Source organism: Coptis chinensis, chromosome 8 (assembly GCF_015680905.1).
Source record: "Coptis chinensis isolate HL-2020 chromosome 8, ASM1568090v1, whole genome shotgun sequence".
NCBI lineage: Eukaryota > Viridiplantae > Streptophyta > Magnoliopsida > Ranunculales > Ranunculaceae > Coptis > Coptis chinensis.
In genome coordinates this window covers 16,141,251-16,160,412 of record NC_141463.1, presented here as the reverse complement: position 1 = coordinate 16,160,412, position 19,162 = coordinate 16,141,251, and the positions used below count along the sequence as shown (strand labels likewise).

The 19,162-nt window shown below is 38.0% G+C and overlaps 1 protein-coding gene across 1 annotated transcript; it reads left to right on the top strand.

The window, feature by feature from the left end:
- Window positions 1-12,585: 12,585 nt before the first annotated feature.
- On the top strand, window positions 12,586-13,200 carry LOC147480216 (uncharacterized). The gene has a single exon (XM_086578585.1). It carries the CDS (start codon window positions 12,586-12,588, stop codon window positions 13,198-13,200), a length of 615 nt encoding a protein of 204 aa, XP_086434711.1.
- Window positions 13,201-19,162: the final 5,962 nt, after the last annotated feature.

Genomic DNA, 19,162 nt, shown 5'->3' with positions numbered 1-19,162 from the left:
TACCTATACCACAGACTGTCCGTAATATTAGAGCCTTTCTAGGCCATGCAGGTTTTTATAGGCGCTTTATCAAAGATTTTTCGAAAATAGCTAGGCCGCTAACTAATCTGCTTTTAAAGGATGCCATCTTTGATTTTAATTTTAACTGTAAACAGGCTTTTGAAACTTTAAAAGCCGCCTTAACTTCTGCACCCATTATGCAGCCTCCCGATTGGTCTAAACCTTTCGAACTCATGTGTGATGCTAGTGATTATGCAGTTGGTGCTGTCTTGGGACAGAAACTAGATAATAAATCCACTGTTATTTATTATGTTAGTAAAACTCTAAATGATGCTCAAAGGAATTATACAACTACTAAAAAAGAATTCTTAGCGGTCGTTTATGCTTTAGATAAGTTTCGTCCTTATTTGGTTGGTTCTAAGACCCTAGTTTACACGGACCATGCAGCCCTTAGGTACCTTCTCGAAAAGAAGGATGCTAAGCAGAGATTAATCCGATGGATTCTCCTCCTACAAGAGTTCACATTAAAAATAAAGGACAAAAGATGGGTCGAAAATGTAGTTGCCGACAACTTATCTAGACTGACAAACGACGATGATAGTGATTCTGAGTCCATACCTGACTCTTTTCCTGATGAGTATTTGTATGCTATTTTTTCTACACCATGGTATGCTGACATCGTGAATTATTTAGCAACTTATGTTATTCCTTATGATTGGTCAAGAAATGAACGTAAGAAGTTCTTGGCTAGAGTTAAGCTATACTACTGGGATGAGCCCTACCTTTTTAAGTATTGTACGGATTAGATTATTCGTCGTTGTATTCTCCAGTGGGAATATAATGAGGTTCTCTTATTATGCCATGAAAAAGAGTGTGGTGGCCATTTTAGTGGTATGAAAACAACTGCTAAAATTCTACAATGTGGGTTTTATTGGCCTACTCTCTTTAAAGATGTCCAAGTGCGTTGCAAGGCGTGTATTCGTTGCCAACAACTTGGCTTAATCTGGCGTAATATGATGTCATTGAATCCAATCATGGTAGTAGAAATTTTTGACGTATAGGGCATTGATTTCATGGGTCCCTTTCCAGTTTCCCACGGTTTCATTTATATCCTAGTTGCCGTGGACTACGTGTCTAAATGGATAGAGGCCATGGCTTGCCGTAGCAATAACCATAAGACAGTTGTGTTTTTTGTAAAAAAAGTATATTTTCTGTCGATTTGGCATTCCCAAAGCCATCATTAGTGATGGTGGAACACATTTTTGCAACAAAGTTGTTGCATCTCTCGTGAAAAAGTATGGAGTTACACATAAGGTAGCAACTCCGTATCATCCGCAAACTAGCGGACAAGTAGAAGTTTCAAATAGGGAAATCAAAAAGATCTTAGAAACAACTATAAACCCTGATAGGAAAGACTGGTCGAAGCGTCTATCTGATGCCTTATGGGCATATAGGACTGCTTTCAAAACTCCTATAGGTATGTCTCCCTTTAGACTAGTATTTGGGAAACCTTGTCATTTGCTTGTTGAATTGGAGTACCGTGCTATGTGGGCTATAAAAAGCCTTAACTTCAATTTTGATAAGGCAGGTGTCAAGCGCAAGTTGCAATTGAATGAGCTTGAAGAAATCCGTAGCGATTCTTATGATCTCGCAAAGGATTATAAAGCTAACATGAAACGTGTTCATGATAAGCAAATCTTGCGCAAGGAGTTTGTGGTAGGTCAAAAGGTCTTACTTTACAATTCTCGTCTACATATTTTTCCAGGGAAATTAAAAACCCGTTGGTCTGGTCCTTTTCTGGTTACTGAAGTCACCCCTTACGGAGCTATCACCTTGGTAAATCCTAAGGATAATAGTACCTTTCAAGTTAATGGCCAACGGTTGAAACATTTTCACGAGCTATTGTCCCCTGATGTAGAGGAAGTCCTTTTACAGGACCCTGTCTATGAGGACTGACCTTTTTCATTGGTGTACTTCTTTTCATTTTCATATATTGGTAAGTGCATCATTAAGATAACCGGGCCCTCCCTATGGAGTGTGTGGCTGTAAGTACCGGATCTTAAGTCTACGTTTAACATAATTCACGTTTTCCACTCTTGCATGTTTTCTCGATTTTTGAGTCATGTTCTTCTATAGTGTGAATTATGCATTTAATGCTTTCTTGTTTTTCTTATAGTAAATTTTATTCATAAAAAAAAAAAAAAAAAAAAAAAAATTGTTAAAATCACAAACATAGTAAGTTAAGAAGTCTCGGGAATCTGACTTTAAAAGACCCACTTTTAAAAACAAATTTTCTCAACTCTGTGTCTAAAATTTGTTTGGGGGTGGGGTGTTCGCTTCCGTCCTGGATTGTTCAACTTTCCAATTGTGTTGTTTAGACCGTTTAATTGTATTACGATTCGGGTTGACATTTTCTATTAAGTTAGATTTCATTCGTTCGCATAACTTACATAATGCACGCACTTCGAGGCATTTTCCATTTTCTCATATGTCATCCACGGTTGGAATAGAGTGTTTTATGGATCATTGGATTGGAAATTCTCTCCTGATCATTTCCATATCTCATTAGCAAAAATCGGACCGGTAACGAAGCGGCAATTTTAGTTTGAAGTTGCGGTAAAAATCGAATTTTTTGTTGATTCGAATTGGGCTTGGGCCTAAGCCCACGGTACACCCCAAGAACGCATCGCGTTCTTCTTCCTCCTCTTCTCCAAACCGCCATTAACAAACAACCAAGTTTAAACCTTAAACCAAAATTAAAAAAAAAACATAACTACACCCACACCAAACATTTAATTCACTCCCAAATCTTCTCCTAACTAAACCCACCACCACCTCCACCAAGTTAAACAACCAAAACCACCAAAAATTCAAAAAGTTTGAACTGCCACCACCCACCACCGTGCCTCCTGCCTTTAGTTTTAGTTAGGGTGTTTTAAAACAAGTCTCCCTACCTTATTCAAACCCACAAATCTTATCAAAACTCCAATGGCTCAAAGACGTTGAATATTGCCGGAGCACGCATTTACTGCCGACCAATTCGCGCCGTTTTATGGTGACAAGATGGTTAGGAGAGTCGGTAAAACCTTTGGGTGATGATACCAGAGGGTTTGAATGCCAGCATCAAAGAGTTACCGATCTCATTTTTAAAAAAAAAAAAAAAGATGGTTGAGTTGGAGTGGTTTTTACTTTCACGGCGATTTTTACCACAAAGATTTGGTCCGAGAGTTTTACAGGACGAGGGAGTTGGATGGTAATTGAATTTTCGTTAAGGTGGCTGGGAGGAGGAGAGCAGTTACTACTAGGTTGTTGGCTGAGATTCTAGGCATTCCCCCTAGATGCCATCTCGATGCCACACTACAGGATTCCCAGTTTACTGCGGTAGAACCCTTGATGAACGCGACTGTTTCGGAAAGGAACTACAATGCGAGCTCGCATTGTGTTCGCCAGGCGTCTCTTAGAACCAACCAGCTGGCTGTAGCTTAGTGGATTGGTAGGAATGTCATAGGGAAGGAGAAAGTAAGCGACATCGGTCTGAACTGCCTTCATGTTCTATGGATACTCCAAGAGCAGAAGTATGAGTTATGTATTTTGGAGTTTGTGCGAAACATGATTAAGGTAGTTGGGAAGAGTATCGCGCCTCTCCCTGTTTTGATAACGAAGATCATGATGACCTTCAGAGCGACTCCGAGGTCTGATAGGATTTGCCTAAAAGAGCACCGAAATCCCCATATTTATACGGAGTGTATCCAACGAGTTTGGAGGTTGAATGAAGAAAGGGTAGAGGAAGAGGATGACTCGGAGGATGAGGATGACACGGCATGTTTTGATGCCAATGCCTCGGAGAGGTGTAGGTCGGATGCAGAACGCATGGCCATGATTCATCGTGGCATGCGTTCCCTAAATACTATTTGCGAAGAGCTCCGGACTTGGCAGGCTACCATGCATCATAACTTTGAGATTCGTGCCCCGCGCGAGGATGAGCGGTGGGAACAGACGAGGGCTGAGATGGAAGCTCAGCGCAAGTTCCAAGATGACATGCTTCCACGCTTTCCACCCCAGGGGGGTTCTTCTGAGGAGCAGTCTGTTAGGCACGAGCGTCGCCGCCGCAAGACGGATGGCTCTGGCCCTCCGGAAGCCTAAGAGCCATCTCCTTCTCGAGCGCATTCCACTACTAGCAGCGAGTGGTTTAGGGATTTGATGAGTTGATTTGTTTTATTGTATTTGTTTTTATTTAGTTCGAATGTAAAATTATTAGTTCAGTAATTAAATTTGAATTTGGTTGTGTTCTGTTGTTTGAATTCAATTTTAATATAAGTTGGTTATTTTTCGAATTATGCATTGTTTTTATCATTAATCCCACCTTCCCGATTTGTTTGGGGGTGGAATTATTTAGCCTAGCATAATTCGTTATATGATCATCCATTTTAGAAGTTGTTTGGAGTGAGGGTTGAGAATATTGCCGATATGGGCATCGCTATGAATAGATATTGTGGTATGATGAAATCTAGAGAGTTTAGAAGTTACTATTCTAAATCCAATATAAAAGATATTAGGGTTGTTATAGAATCAGGAAGATGGTTTGTTTCTGTTTCCGATTTTGGAAATTTCTGTTTCCGGCAATTGCCTTAAAACGATTTAGAAATTTCCCGATTCGTTTTGGAAACCCAACCCTATATAAACTTCATTCATTCTCCACACAACACACACATCTCCCACATTCATCTCTCACTTTTCACTCCCAATTTCCCTTAGTTTCCTTCAAGACTTTGTTGTTACAGCCCCGAAGCCACCCTCATGATGAAGAGCGACGCACCCTCTCCGCCCAAACCCGGCCACTGCTACCAAAACACTGGAATTCCAGTTTTCATCCAGAGCGCACCCCGCGCCCATCCCAGGCTAAAGGTGAGCGCACCCTGCGCCCAAGTGCCTGGAACTTGAAATTCACCAGAGCGCACCCTGCGCCCATCCCAGGCATAGCTTGCGTGCACCCTGTGCCCTGACCCCTGTGGGCCCAGAAAATTCCAATTTTTTGTGGGTTGTTCTAGGATCGTTGTAGCTGTTCTAGAAAGTTGTTTTCTGATGACTTCTCCTATAGTAATACCGGAGCAGTCTTTCGAACATTTGTTGGGGAGCGAGACTTATGGACATTGGTTCTGCGAAAGAATTATGCAGTTCGGATGGAGGCATCTGCTGGTAAGTGAAGACGACTCGTATTCACCTAAGCTTACTGAATTTTTTTACAATAATGTTAAGTTCTATTGTAACCAGGATGGAGAACAAGAATTCTCCGTCACGATAGATGACACGCCACTAGAATTCAATAAGTATGTCATAGCGTTGATTTCGGGAATACCAATACCTGATCCTATTCACACGTGGGGATATATGACCGATAATCCATACCTCTATGACTATACATATTTCCCGAAAGTATTATGGGGAGGGTATTTTCAGATAATGGACCAAGGGCGTTACAACATAGCCCTTGGCAGCCTGTCCCTAAATGTAGGCACCACCATGTTATTCATCCTGATGAATATTTTAGGGGATTGGCAGTTTACCTCTGTAAATGGTACCGCTGGTGACGTTTTCCTTGCTTTAGCTGAGCGACGTCGCCGATATGACATCCCCTGAGTTCTAGTGGCTAGTCTTAAGAGAGCCCAAAGCATAAGGCATAAGTATCTTCTTATGCCTGTTTTAGTTTGCCGCATCATGGTCAGTTGCCTACCTGAATTCTGTACCCAGTTCACAGATTAGAAAAAGGTCAAAGTCATGAGACCCACCAATTGGGTGGTTCGCTCTTTTCGAGTCATGACTTGGCCGGGATGGCAGGTGCAACCTCACTTGGTTGCTCCTTACACCCCATCAGACATAGTAACACTCGACAGGTTAGCACAAGTAGATGACACATGGCGACGGGCTTGGCAAGTTATCATGGCGTGGCAGGACGCGAAGGAACCTTATTTCTTTCAAGATAATGAGGAAGAGGGAGAGTAAGCGGGAGTCCAAGTAAGTTTTTAGTTTCAGTTAGTGTCTGCTTATGTCCCAAGCAATTTAATTTCTTACTACCTCATAATGGGTGGAACTCCTATAGAGTTGCGTCAGTTTTTATTTTCTATATTAGTATGTTATAACCTTGTTTTGCAGATGTTCCAGAATTTCACACGTTTCAATGGTATTTTCCTACCCTCCTTATTTAAAATACTTTGAGGACAAAGTATGCTTCTTGTTTGGGTGGGGGCATAGAAGCACGTGTAATTAAGGCATCTGTTAGGATATAGATATGTATAATATGCATTTATTTCTACTTAAAATTTCAAAAATTTCAAAAATTCAGAAAAATAAAAATAAAAAGTTTATACTATACACTTAGGAATATTGGTATTGTTTTCTTCTCTATGCTTTGAATAATCTAGAAGTCTCACGTAGCTTTTGCATTAGAATAAATTGTAGAAACTTAGGTTAATATGTAGGTAATAATCTTTGCATCTAGCTATAAATATATTACATAAGTATCTATGATTGTTTGGCAGTAAGTTTCTGAAACCTAGGCTAGAGTACTTATTCTACAAATCCTGTGAGAATATAGCCTAAAGCCTTATATGAGTGAAACATTAGAGAAATGACACAAGGGAGAAGTAAAATCCGGATAGAGAAATCACACGTCCACTTGCTTGATCACTATACCATATCCTAAGCGAGAATTTAGGCCCTCTTTGGATCGATATAGCCAGAAATTCAACCCTTATGAAATTATTTTCCGTTAGTTGCCCCTCTGAGCCTTTCCTTAGCCTTTCATAAACCGCAAATCCTTTAACCTGTTACAAACAAATAAAAATAAAAAAATCAGCCTACCCATTCTTTGAATAAGTCTGAGAATAGAGATGAAGAATAGAAAAGAGAAAGACCTTTGAAATCAAGAATTTGTCAGTCGCTTCAAATAAGAAAAGAAAGTTTCCATCCAAATAAAAAAAACAGAGAAAAAGAAACAAATAAAAGAAAATAAAGAGTTAGAACTCCAAAAATAGAATCAAGGGAGTCAAAAGCCAAAGAAAAAGAAAAATATGGCTAAGGATGGAAACAAAGTGTAGAAGCAAAAATAAGAAACAAGGTTTTCTCTAGTTGCATAAAATGAAGACTCTATTATCTCAGACTTGTCCTATTGAATATCCATTTCCTTCCTTCTTAAACCATCTCCTAATCCCTGCAACACCTAATAAAGACCTCTAGCTCAATTAGGAACAGGTTAGTGTGATAATAAGTGGCAGATGTGTTTGATCGACTCCGGCTTCCTTGTGTGTCATTGAGATTGTAAGGTAAAGTGTGCCCACTGCATTAACGGAGTAGCTTAAACTTGAGCGGAAAAATCGAGTGGTTTTGTCTTGACATTTATGTGAGGACCTACTTAAGGACGCTTATTCGAAGTTTTCAAACGGACTGCTAGTGCATTTCATAGTATTACTCATTGTATATATGTTTATTGTAGACGATTGATTATTTTGCATATATTAGCTTAGGTTTCGACTCGATTATTCTGTATTCATTGCTAGTGAGATGTATGGATAATTAAGAGCATGAATAAGGAAACAATAGTTTTATTTCTTAGTCGTCGTAGTATAGATGAAGTTTGTGAGTACCTTCACTGGAAAACTCTCACGAGGCTATAACTCATCCACTAGGGAATTCCTAGTGGTTTAAGGCCTTGTTGCATATGGTCAATGCAATCGCACTCAGCGAAACGAGAGTAGTTAGAACTCCATTTTTGGTCATTTATTCTAATTTCTCATATTTGCTTGAGGACAAGCAAAATGCTGTTTGGGGGTGGTTTGATAAGAGCCCAAAACTGTAGTTTTAACCCCTTAACAATCATACTTTTAGACCAATTATGTGAGTAATAAACAAGAGTTAATGCTGATTACGTGTTTTTATGTATTTCAGGTAGTAAAGTCGATTATGTGCAGAAATGTGCCATTTTGGCGAGATAAAGGAGCAAGGATTGGTTGCTAAGAAGTTCTGTGATAAAGGCCATGATTCAAGGAGACAAAGCCTTTGTAAAGCCCGGTCAAAAACTAAAAAGTCAATACGGGCAGAAATAGTGCACAAGTTAGCAGAACTTCCGAAGACCATATCTTTGGACTCAGGCCTCGGAATTGGGCCTACCTTACGTCAAAACAACCGGCTCGGAAAGATCTTTCCAATGGTCTAAGCCTTGACCCAATCAGAGGAGCAAAAGTAGACAAAAAGTCTACTGAAGTCAAAGCCAGCTGAAACAGGCTCTGTGGACTGAAGAAATTGGGCTTTGGGCTCGATTTTCCGGCCCAAAACATGGCACCTCAGCCCATGCACGAAATTGTGGATCTGGTCTCCTCCTTTACATAAAACAAGACTTAGCTCTGAAGAAAGATATAGTTAGATAGTTTAGAATAGAAAGTAGCCATTAGAATCGCTTATAGATCTAGATTTTGAATTTCAATTAGTTAATTAATTAGTTTCATACATTGTTTTTAGATTAGTTATTTGAATGATTGTTCTTCATTGATTAGATAAATAAAATAGTAGTTCTTGATCATTTCGATTTTGTCATTTAAATTTGTAGATCCAATTTCAATTCTTGTTGTTATTTAATTCTTAGTTATTAATTAGATTGGAAGCATTGTTTAGTTAAAATTAGTAAAGTTCAAATCTTTATATTATGTCTAGTGTTAATTCAATAGGAAATGATAGCTTGATGAATCAAGGCTAAACCTCCATTAGAGGGGTTGAAGAAGCTTTGATGAAGCTTGATCCTTGTTAACTTAGAATCGTCCTGAGAGTTTATTCCACTCTAGAAGGTTGTTGATTCGCCATTAGAATGGGTGGACAACCTCACATGCTAGTTATTAATTGGTAGAGATGCCATGTATAATTAGGGATTAGAATTACCATTTTGATATGCGAAGCATTACAATTTGGATCGCGACGAATCCTTGTTAGTTGATTAAGTCGAGTTAAGGTGGATTCAATTCCCTTTAATTCTTATTCTAGATTCGAACCTTAGCATTCTGTCATTTCGTTATTCATATCGTGTTATTAAATTCACATCGTAGTATAAAATCCCACCATTACTCTCATTGGACTTTGAATAGACTCGTCAATTGTAGAAAACTTGAATGCTAAAGAACTAGGAGTGGAACGAATCTTTTACTCCACTCTATTTCAATAGATTTGAGAGTATAGATATTTTTGATAAGCAATCGAGCATCGGTAATAAGTTTAGTTTTACTTGCGTTTTGAAGTTTCATACCTTTATTCCGTAGGTAAAACTATTCATTTTTGTCGTTTATCACTTGCACAAGCTGAAAATAGGGGAGAGATCCAAGGTATCAAAATCAAAAGGAACTCTCCTGCTATAACTCATCTTTTGTATGCAGATGATTTGATTATTTTCTCTAAAGCTACTCCTGAAGATAGTAGTCATCTCAAGACTATCTTACAAGAGTATTGTGATGCATCAGGCCAGCTGATTAACTATGACAAATTTAGCATTTTCTTTAGTAGAAATGTTAGATTTCAAGTTAAGTTTAAACAGAAAAGGTTTTGGAGAATGAAATTGTTTGATCCAAAGGATAAATATCTGGGGGTTCCAATCATGTTGTCCAGAAAAAAATCTGAGGACTTTGATTACCTTGTGGACAAGGTTCATGGCAAGATTAAGGGCTGGAAAACTAAGGTGGCTCAGGCTACCCCTCTTTATGCCATGTCTACTTACCTTCTCCCTGTCTCTACTTGTGACAAGATTGACAAAGCCTGTAGAGATTTTTTTTGGAATGGGTCTTATAATTCTAATAGTGTCCACACCATTGGGTGGGGGCAGTTGTGCAAACCTAAACAAGTGGGAGGTTTAGGGTTTCGAAAAGCTAGAGATATGAATATAGCCATGCTTGCTAAATTACCTTGGAAAACTGCTATTGACTTAGAGTCTTTATGGACAAAAGTCTTTACCAGCATTTATAGTCAAAACTGGATTGGGGATGTGTTCAAACCTCCTGGGACAGCTTCCTACTTCTGGAAAGGGGTACATAAGGTGTTTAACCTCATATGTGGGGGTCTTATTTGGACTATTGGAAATGGTTTAACCACTTCAATACTTCAGGACCCCTGGCTGTGCAAAGGTGGTAGACCTATCACCCTTCAAGAACTGGGAGTTGACCACCCAGAACTTGAAATCTCTCATGTAGCTGACTTGTTCCTTCCCAGTGGTAATGGGTGGCCTGGGATATTGAATAGCTGAACCATTTGTTCCCACCTCTTATCCGCAAAAAGATCCATGAGGTGGTGGTGAGGCCAATTGGTGCTCAAAAAGACAAGATGATTTGGTCTGGGGATGGTAAAGGGGCTTTTACTGTGAAGACTGTGTCACACCCCGAATTTTGATAAATCAAATAATATAAATGATATCCGACTCCTCGATGTCCGAGATGTCACAACAACCTCAAAACCCAATCTATTTCATAACCCTAATGAATAAATAACACATGCGGATAAACTAAACAATAAAATACTCAAAACAATCAACTGGGTAACCCTCACACGGAAGCCATTATGTGAGTAATGCCACTATTCGGCATAAAAATAATGCGCGTCTCGTTCTAAAGTTTGCGAACGAGATAGTCAAGCCACTATTCGGCTATGCCAGAAAGGCCATTCAGATTCACTGAAACGCCAGAAGGGCCAATCAAATTACACACGCCCTACACAGGGCAAATCACATGAGTTGTGGTAGCTAGGTTCTAGGATTTTCGTTACGTGATTTATTCAAATGTATACATCTATGCATCTTAAAATTTCCCTCTCTTCACGTGTCAATATTCACACAAGATCAACATCAAATCTATATTAGATATTGACAAACAAGTTTATACAAGAGTCACCAACATCCTATCGTCGGATTGGTCCATAAAATTCAATCTATAACATTTTGGAAAAAAGTCAACAGTCAACGGGTCAACAGTCAACCCAACAGTCAATGGTCCTAACCGGTGGTCATCCCAACCGGTCCTCACCCAAACCCATATCTAAAAAGAGTTCAAACCCTAGTCCTAAGCGTCTGGGCTAAATTGGCCTAGTTCAATAACTTAAGCCTTAACCCGGCCCATAAACTAATATGGCCCAACTTGAAATTATCTAAACTCAACAGATGTAAGAATAGGAAGTATACTATCCGATCCACTTAACCTTCTAAGGACCAGCCCACACAAACCTTTTAAACCGGCCCAAAACCAAAAACTGATATGGTCCGGCCCAACTAATTAGTCACAAGTCTAAAAAGTTAGACACCGACCGGGAGCACTAGATCGCTCTCACGGTCATCCCCTTCCCAGCACCAACAGCTAGCTTCCAGCCAGCCAAAAACCTTTACACACCACCTAAAACTAACCCATCGAAATTGTTATAGGTGAAAACCCCCACAACTTTACTACACCAAGAAACCCCAAATTTTCAGTTTTCGAAATCCCTCTCAAATCACAGATCTGACCGCCATTAACGTTCTTGGAGCTTTCAACCCCCAAACTCCCCACTACCACCATTCATTAAACCAACAACCCGCAACACAAACAAAACAGTTCACAACAACAAAATTACATATAAAATCCAACCCCTCAGTATCGCAGTAATGAATATTTATAGGGGAGGAGGTTTGGGGGCTCGCGCCTCCCTTTACAACCACCTAAAGGTTTCGACAATCCTAACAAATAACAAATCTAATAAGTTTAAACCTTAAGGAGAAGAACCATTGTTGAACATAAATGAGCAGACATGAAAAAATGAACGAAATGTGTAGTCCTACAGTAGAGTCATCTCTGTGTATAGACGAGAATAAAAAAAAATGAAACTAAACTACTCACCTCTTGTGTTATCGGGAAAAGAAATATCGAATATGACAACGCGAGAACCAATCCCAGCTAGCTCGCAAAATCCGCCGTTCTTCTTTCGTTTTTTTTTGCTTGAGTGTGATGTTTGTGTTTTTGAGAAAAACCTCCTTTCTCCGTAGACACCATATATTTAGTTCAACTTCCTATTTTACTAAATATTCTTATATCAAAACTTTGGAATGTTATTTCTATTAAAAGTATTATATATATTATGTTCCTTAGGTTAATATCTTGTTTCCTTCTTATTTAAAACTTTCCGAAAATTAAAGATAATCTATACTCAACATTCAAAATTCAAATACTAGTTTCCTAAATTACTATTTGGTATTCCTTCCTTTCTCTTCCTATCAAAAGTCAAACCCACATACTAGCACGTTGACCCGAAAAAATACAGTCAAATACAGAAAATACTAAATATTGTTACGCAAATAAAGTAGAAAATAAAATAGGGGTCTTACAGACTGCCTATAAGTTTTTAACCCAAATGAATTGGGAAGGGCAGTCCTCCAGTTTCAGCCAAAGAACCATCTCTAGAATTTGGAGATCAAGTCTCCCAGCTCATATAAAACTGTTCCTCTGGAAAGTGCATAAAAGATCCTTGCCCATTGGGGATCTACTTATGGAAAGGGAATTGCATGGGGACTTTGCATGTCCTTTTTGTTGGAGTACCATGGAATCAGATGCACATATTTTCTTTAGATGTGATTGGATCAGGGGTGTTTGGTTTGGATCAGAACTTGGGTTTCAATTACAGCTTGATAGTGGTAACACTATCAGAAATTGGGTGGACCAGTTTATGATGTGGTGCTCCAGTGGTGAGGAACATATCACCCAAGCTGGGGTATATTGCTGTGTAATGCTTTATCATATTTGGGAAGCTCCAAATGAAGCAAAGTTCGAGCACAAGATTCCCAGCAGGGCAAGGCTTCTGAGGAAGTGTTCCACTGCCACAACAAGTTGCTGCAAAGCATTCGGAGAAGATCTTCCTACTCCTCCTTTTAATCCTAATCAAATAAATGTTTTAAATGACTTGTTTCCAGTAATTCCTAATGATAGTATTCTTATAAGATTTGATGTTGCCTTTCATAAGGCCACTAGATCTGCAAGTGCTGGATGTATGGCTTGGAATGATGTCGGGGAAATTGTGGGAGCAGCTGTTAGGAGATTCACAGCTAAAGATCCTGAAGAAGCAGAGATGGTGGCAAGTGAAGTACCTGTGCTACTGGCTTGCTTTTTGGGCAGATATAATTTTGTGATCCAAGGAGACTGTAAAGAGGTCATATAGACTTTTAATGGGGGAAGATGTAGGTGGAGTCTGAGTGCATTATATTTTGCTGTAACAAAACATTTGAGTAATTTAGAATCGGTTATGTTTAGTTGGGTGAATCGGACTGTAAATGATGATGCTCATCAGTTAGCTCAGTGGGCAATCCACTAGCTACCTATGACAGCTCTGCCAAAGTGTATGGTGGAGACAAACTTTGTTCCGTTATGGTTATAAGGTTTAATATATGGTATGGAAGGTTTATCGAAAAAAAAAAACTCATAGTTTTTTATTTGGGGATATGTTATTGTGGAAGCGAATAAAGGCATTTAAAGTAATTCAACGACGCTTTTCTATTCTATTAGGCTAAGTCCAGTAGTGCAACAAAACACCAAATTTGACGGGAATTGTGAGCCAATAGTGCGTCAAAATGCTAACCCGCCAACGCTTTCGGTATAACTTTATCTATCTATACCGCTAGTTTTAACGATATAGCGAATGATCTACACACCAGTACGAGTGGCAGCCAAAAGAAATCTGATCTACACGTCATACTGTGTGCGGTTGGAATTTTGGTTTGGTGGCAAAAGTGTTAGGGGGTTTGAAACAGAAAAATCTACATGCCCATTACCAATGGCAGATACAAAGCAAATTTTTTTTTTCCACCCACCATTACCAATGGCGGCTAGATGGGCTGACTTTTTTGGGCTTTCTTCTACACGCCTATGCCACTAGGTAAAAAAACAAACCATTGGGTTCGATTACGCTATCCTGCTAACCCTATCCACTGTTGTATTGTGGTTTGGTGTTTTAGCGCCCTCCAAACTATTGGACTCAGCCTAATAGAATAACAAGTATGCAAACCATGCTACGCATCAGTTTTTTTAAGTCTTGAAACCCGTCTCTCGAGATCGATAGTTAGCATGGTTTCTTTGGATTCTAATTGTAAATGGTAATTGTAATTATATAAGAGAGACTCATCTATTTATTTTTTTTTAAATAAAATGGGAGATAATTATGTTATTTAAGTTATATTAGGGAGGTTCTTTTAAATTATCAATAATAAAATAGGGCTTGTTTTAATTTCAATGTGGGAAATGGGGGTAATTATTTAATTTAAGTGACATTAGAGAAATGTTTCTAAATTATTAATAAAAAAGAGACATTGTTCAAATTATATTAATAAAAGTGGGGCTTATTCTAAATTTAGTGAGGGAGGTGTTTCTAAATTAAGTAAATAAGAAGATCTTAAATTGCCTACTCAATAGTGGGAAGGGTATTCCGGAAGATCGGCTATCATATAATAGAATAATAATCTCATTTTGGGAAACATTGAAGATGTGCGTGAAGAATAACATCCACCCCCACCCCGACTGCCCTATATATACAAATATGCAAATCAAATCATGCAAACCTACAAGGCTACCCGGATATGTGTTTCATCACTTTCATGTAGCATGCAAGGCTTAGAGCAATCATTTCATCTGCTCTCTTTGTTAGTCTCTTGTTTAAATCTGAGTCTACATGGGTTTGAATAGCTCGCCTAACTCCAATTACAAGAGTTAGCACAAAGATAAGGTAACTTGATTTCTACCACCAATGTGGCAATGTACATGGCAACTTTCCATTAGCTATATGTGATGTTAATATTAGACTAATGAAACTGAAGTACTTATTTCTTCATGATTTTTCTGATGTGCTGAACTTCTGCTAAGATTGAAGGGATTCATCATTTTAGATTAAGCAATCAACATGAGGATCATTAAGCAATACATTACGCTATCACTTACTATGTGTTCAATTATATATTTTAAAACACCAAAGAGAACTGGATTGCAACTCAGATTGATCTCTCTCTCTAAACTTAGATTATACATTTTTCACCAATAATTTGGTTTGAAAATATGTCATTGAGCCATAATTCACCTCACAACCATGTATTATCAAGTTATTGTATCATATGCCGTGTAAGTTTCACACATCATAACTTTTTCTATCTAATAAAAAGGAATGGTGTGGGCTCTCCAAAAGCAACCCTAACTTTTAGATCTAACTTATGACACGGCGGATTTAAAAGTTTGTGGGGGTGTGGGCAGGATAATAAAGGATAACAAGAGTAGTGGATAATTATTAAAATCAACAAAGGCTGCTCGTCTTTTGGTGGAATGTGGGCGTTTTTAGTTGGGCTTCTACTGGGCGGGCTTTGGTTGGGCGTTTCAGTACCTTACAGCACGGGCTATGTACTAGTACACAATAATATGGAAGCACAATACTACTACAATACCAATTTTGATGGGCTTCGAAATTTCCAGGTACGTATTATACGTTTGAGCTTGCCATTGTTTCCAGGTACGTATTATAAATTTGAGCTTGTCATTGTACATATATCTAGCTAAAACTTATGTTTCGTGTGCTATGTTTCGTGTGCTATTATTTTTTATATTTCGTGTGCTATGTTTCATTTGCTATTGAACATTTTATTGTTTCTTTCTGAATAATATATTATGTTCTCCTACCTTTCTGTTCCAGCAATCGAGCCCTAATTTTACTCACGGTTCTCAGGTACTTTCTCTCTTTATTTACTAATACTTCGAGGACTAAGCATCATTCAGTTTGGGGGTGCTTTTAAACCTGTAGCAAAAATTAGGTATATTATAGCCTGTATATAGTTTTTATTTTCTTATTGTACTTAGTGACAAAGTCTGGTTTCCTTTTCAATGATGAAAATTGTCTAGAAATCTCACATTAGTATCCGAATTAGGATTTGTTTTTAGAAACTTAAGATAATACGTATGCAATAGTTTATACATCTTTTCATGAACATTCATGCACTGAGTATCATCGATTGTACATAGCAGTAAGTTTCTGGAACCAACGGTTAGTTACTTAAACTATAAATCCTGTGAGAATCTAACCAAAAGCCTTGACATCAGTGATTTGTGTGTGATGACACAGAGGAGTAGTTTTTCCGATTAGAGAAAATCACGCGTCCACTTACTTGATCACCACCCGAACCCTAGGTGAGAATTTAGGTCTTCTTTGGATCGACATAGCTAAAAATTCTTACCTATTACAAATTTTACCGCTAGTCACTCCACTGAACCTTTCATCAAACCTTTCACTTTCACCAAAATTCCTTACCCATCTATTAAACCAAATAAAAGAACCTACCTAAGTGATGAGTATGAGAAATAGGATGAAATGTGGAAAAATAAAGAGAAAGACTTGTCCCAAATAAAAATCAGTTACTTGCTTCAGGAAAGAAAAATATAATCATGTTCTTAAGCAATAAAAAAAAATCATCAGAGGCTTAAGAACAATGTTGGAAAACTCAGTTAGAAGAAGGAAATAAAACAAGGAATTCTCTAGTATAAATATCTTAAAGACCCTATTCTCTCATACTCGTAAATTTTGATTATCCATTTCCATTTTCTTGTACACTATCACCTAAGCCCCACAATACCTAATAAAGACCTCTAGCTCAATTAGGAGTAGGGTGGTGTGATAATAAGTAGTAGACGTGATTGATCGACATCAGCTCCTCTGACTGTCATTGAGATGTGAGGAAACGTGTGCCTACTGTACACTGGAGTTAACAAAACCCGAGTGGAAAATTTTTAAGTGGAATTGTGTTTCAACACATACCTGTGAGAACCCATTTAGGTACACTCTCCAAAGGATTCAGAAACAACCCTGCTAGTACATTTCAATGAAAAGTTCACTGCATGCATGATCATATGTAGATGTTTTAATTATTGAATACATATTAACTTGAGTTTCAAAGAAATCAATCCTCGTTCCCTGCTAAGGAGATGTATGGATATCTGAGATTAATTTAGGAAACGAGTTTTTCTCACTGAGTCGTTGTAGTATAAATGAAGTTTGTGAGTATCTTCTCTGGAAAACTCTCACGAGGCTATAACTCGTCCACTAGGGAATTCCTAGTGGTTTAAGGCCTTGTTGCATATGGTTAATGTAACTGCACTCTGCGAAAGGAGAATTAGTTAGGACTACACATTTTTTGCCACTATCTGTTTGAATGTCTCTTATTTGCTTGAGGACAAGCAAAGTGCTGCTTGGGGGTAGTGTGATAAGCACCCAAAAGTGTATTATGAAACCCCATTGAGACATATAAATTTGGTTAATTATGTGTTTAATAATCATGAAATAAATATATTTTCATACTTTTGTAGGTAACCGCTGTAAACATGGAAATATTGGTTAAACTTGCGATAAAGCACGGGGAACGACATATATATGAATTCTTCCAAATCCGCATAGAAGCATCAAACTTTCGAAGCTCCTACCTCTTGAACCAGGACTCCGAATGCGACAAGTGAGCTGCTCAGACAATCAGGGCGATGAACTCTACGTATAGACGAGAAGTTGTAAAATTGCCAAAAGACCGGACCGCCACTGGACTGCACGTGGACCCACTATGCGGGCCCACAAAATTTGATTAGTCATCAATCATGGAGCATGTCAAGACAAAAATGCATAATTATTGGTGCAAAGTTGACACCTTGCATGTAATTAATTAGATTAGGTGTTAATAGTGAAAAAAAGGGCAAAGTGTCACTTTGTTTTAATGTGGTGGATAAAAATGAAGTAAATGTAGTTTGATGTTTCATGTGGGAGGAAATGAGATTTCTCTCAAATGGAGAAGAAAACAAAACAAGGGGGGACGACACTCCATTTACTCCCTGGACTTATTTTCCTTTACCATGTATTATTTTAGTTCCTTAGTCTTGGATATTATTTAGTTTTAGTTTTGGAAAAAAAAAGCTTGTAATAGTTTTAATGGAAGGAAACCTTGTGTTCCTCTTGAAAAATTCTCACTTTTTCATGTAAGTAAGTATATAAATAAATAGTTTTCTTCTTTTTGTTCTCTCTCCCTCTATTTTACATTCTACATTAGTTATCTTTTAGCCCAAGGACCATGAGCTAACTTTCCCTTTGTGGGGAGTTAATAATACTCATATGAGGGAAAATTCTTGTTATTTGGTTTGGTAAGTTGTTTAGGAAGAACAACTAGACCTACATCCTATCCCAAAATGATAGTTGGTGTAGAGTCTAGTTAGGGATCAAGTAAGGAGCTTAGAGATAAATCATTGCTTTTGTTCCACATGCTAGCATGTATGAGCTTAGAGATGAGTCATATATGTTAGGGATCAAGTTTTCTTTTATTAGGACTTGTCTATGAGTTCTAGGAAGATAAAAATGAACTTATTAAAATCAAATAACAAAAGTTATCTTCACTTAAGGAGGATTAACTCTCCACTTTTGTTTTAGTAAAATTGTATTGTGTCTTAGTTGCATGATTACGTAACTTAATGTTTTTAATTTTTGTGTAGTAAAGAAACCAATAATTTAGTATTAATATAATCATATTTAAACTTACTCACTAGTTCCCTAAAAGAGTAAAAACCAAGTTGTAGTTGGTCCTAGAATTTCGGTTAGTTCGAATCCTTATTCCAAACTATATGAACACGAAGATCGTGAGTAAGGAAAATCTTTGAATTCGCACTTTCACCAAAGAAGAGATTCAAATCTCTAACAAAGTAAAAAGGCCAATATCAGCGGGAACAGTTGGGTTTTGAAACACGGGCCCAAATCACGGCGATTTTGTGGGCTAGTTATGATTGTGCTATCTTGGGAAACTGAATCGTTTTGTTTGTTTGCGAGATTTGTGTGTTTGAAGGGTTTTGTGTTGGTTGGCTTTTCATTTCCATTCTATCATCAGAAGCAAAGAAAGAAAACGAAGAGAAAAAGAAAAATAAGCAGAGAGAAAAGAAAAAATGCCAAGCTAACGTCTTTCTAATTTCAGGTGCGTTCTTTGATAAAAAGTTTGATCTTTTGTTTATTTTTGCACTCAAAATGTCTGTTACCAGTGATAGTTTAAGTGGTGAAGTTGAAATTGATGAATAAAGAGAGAGAACAGTAAGTGATGAAGAGGAAGATGTTGAAGTTAGGGCTCGTAGTG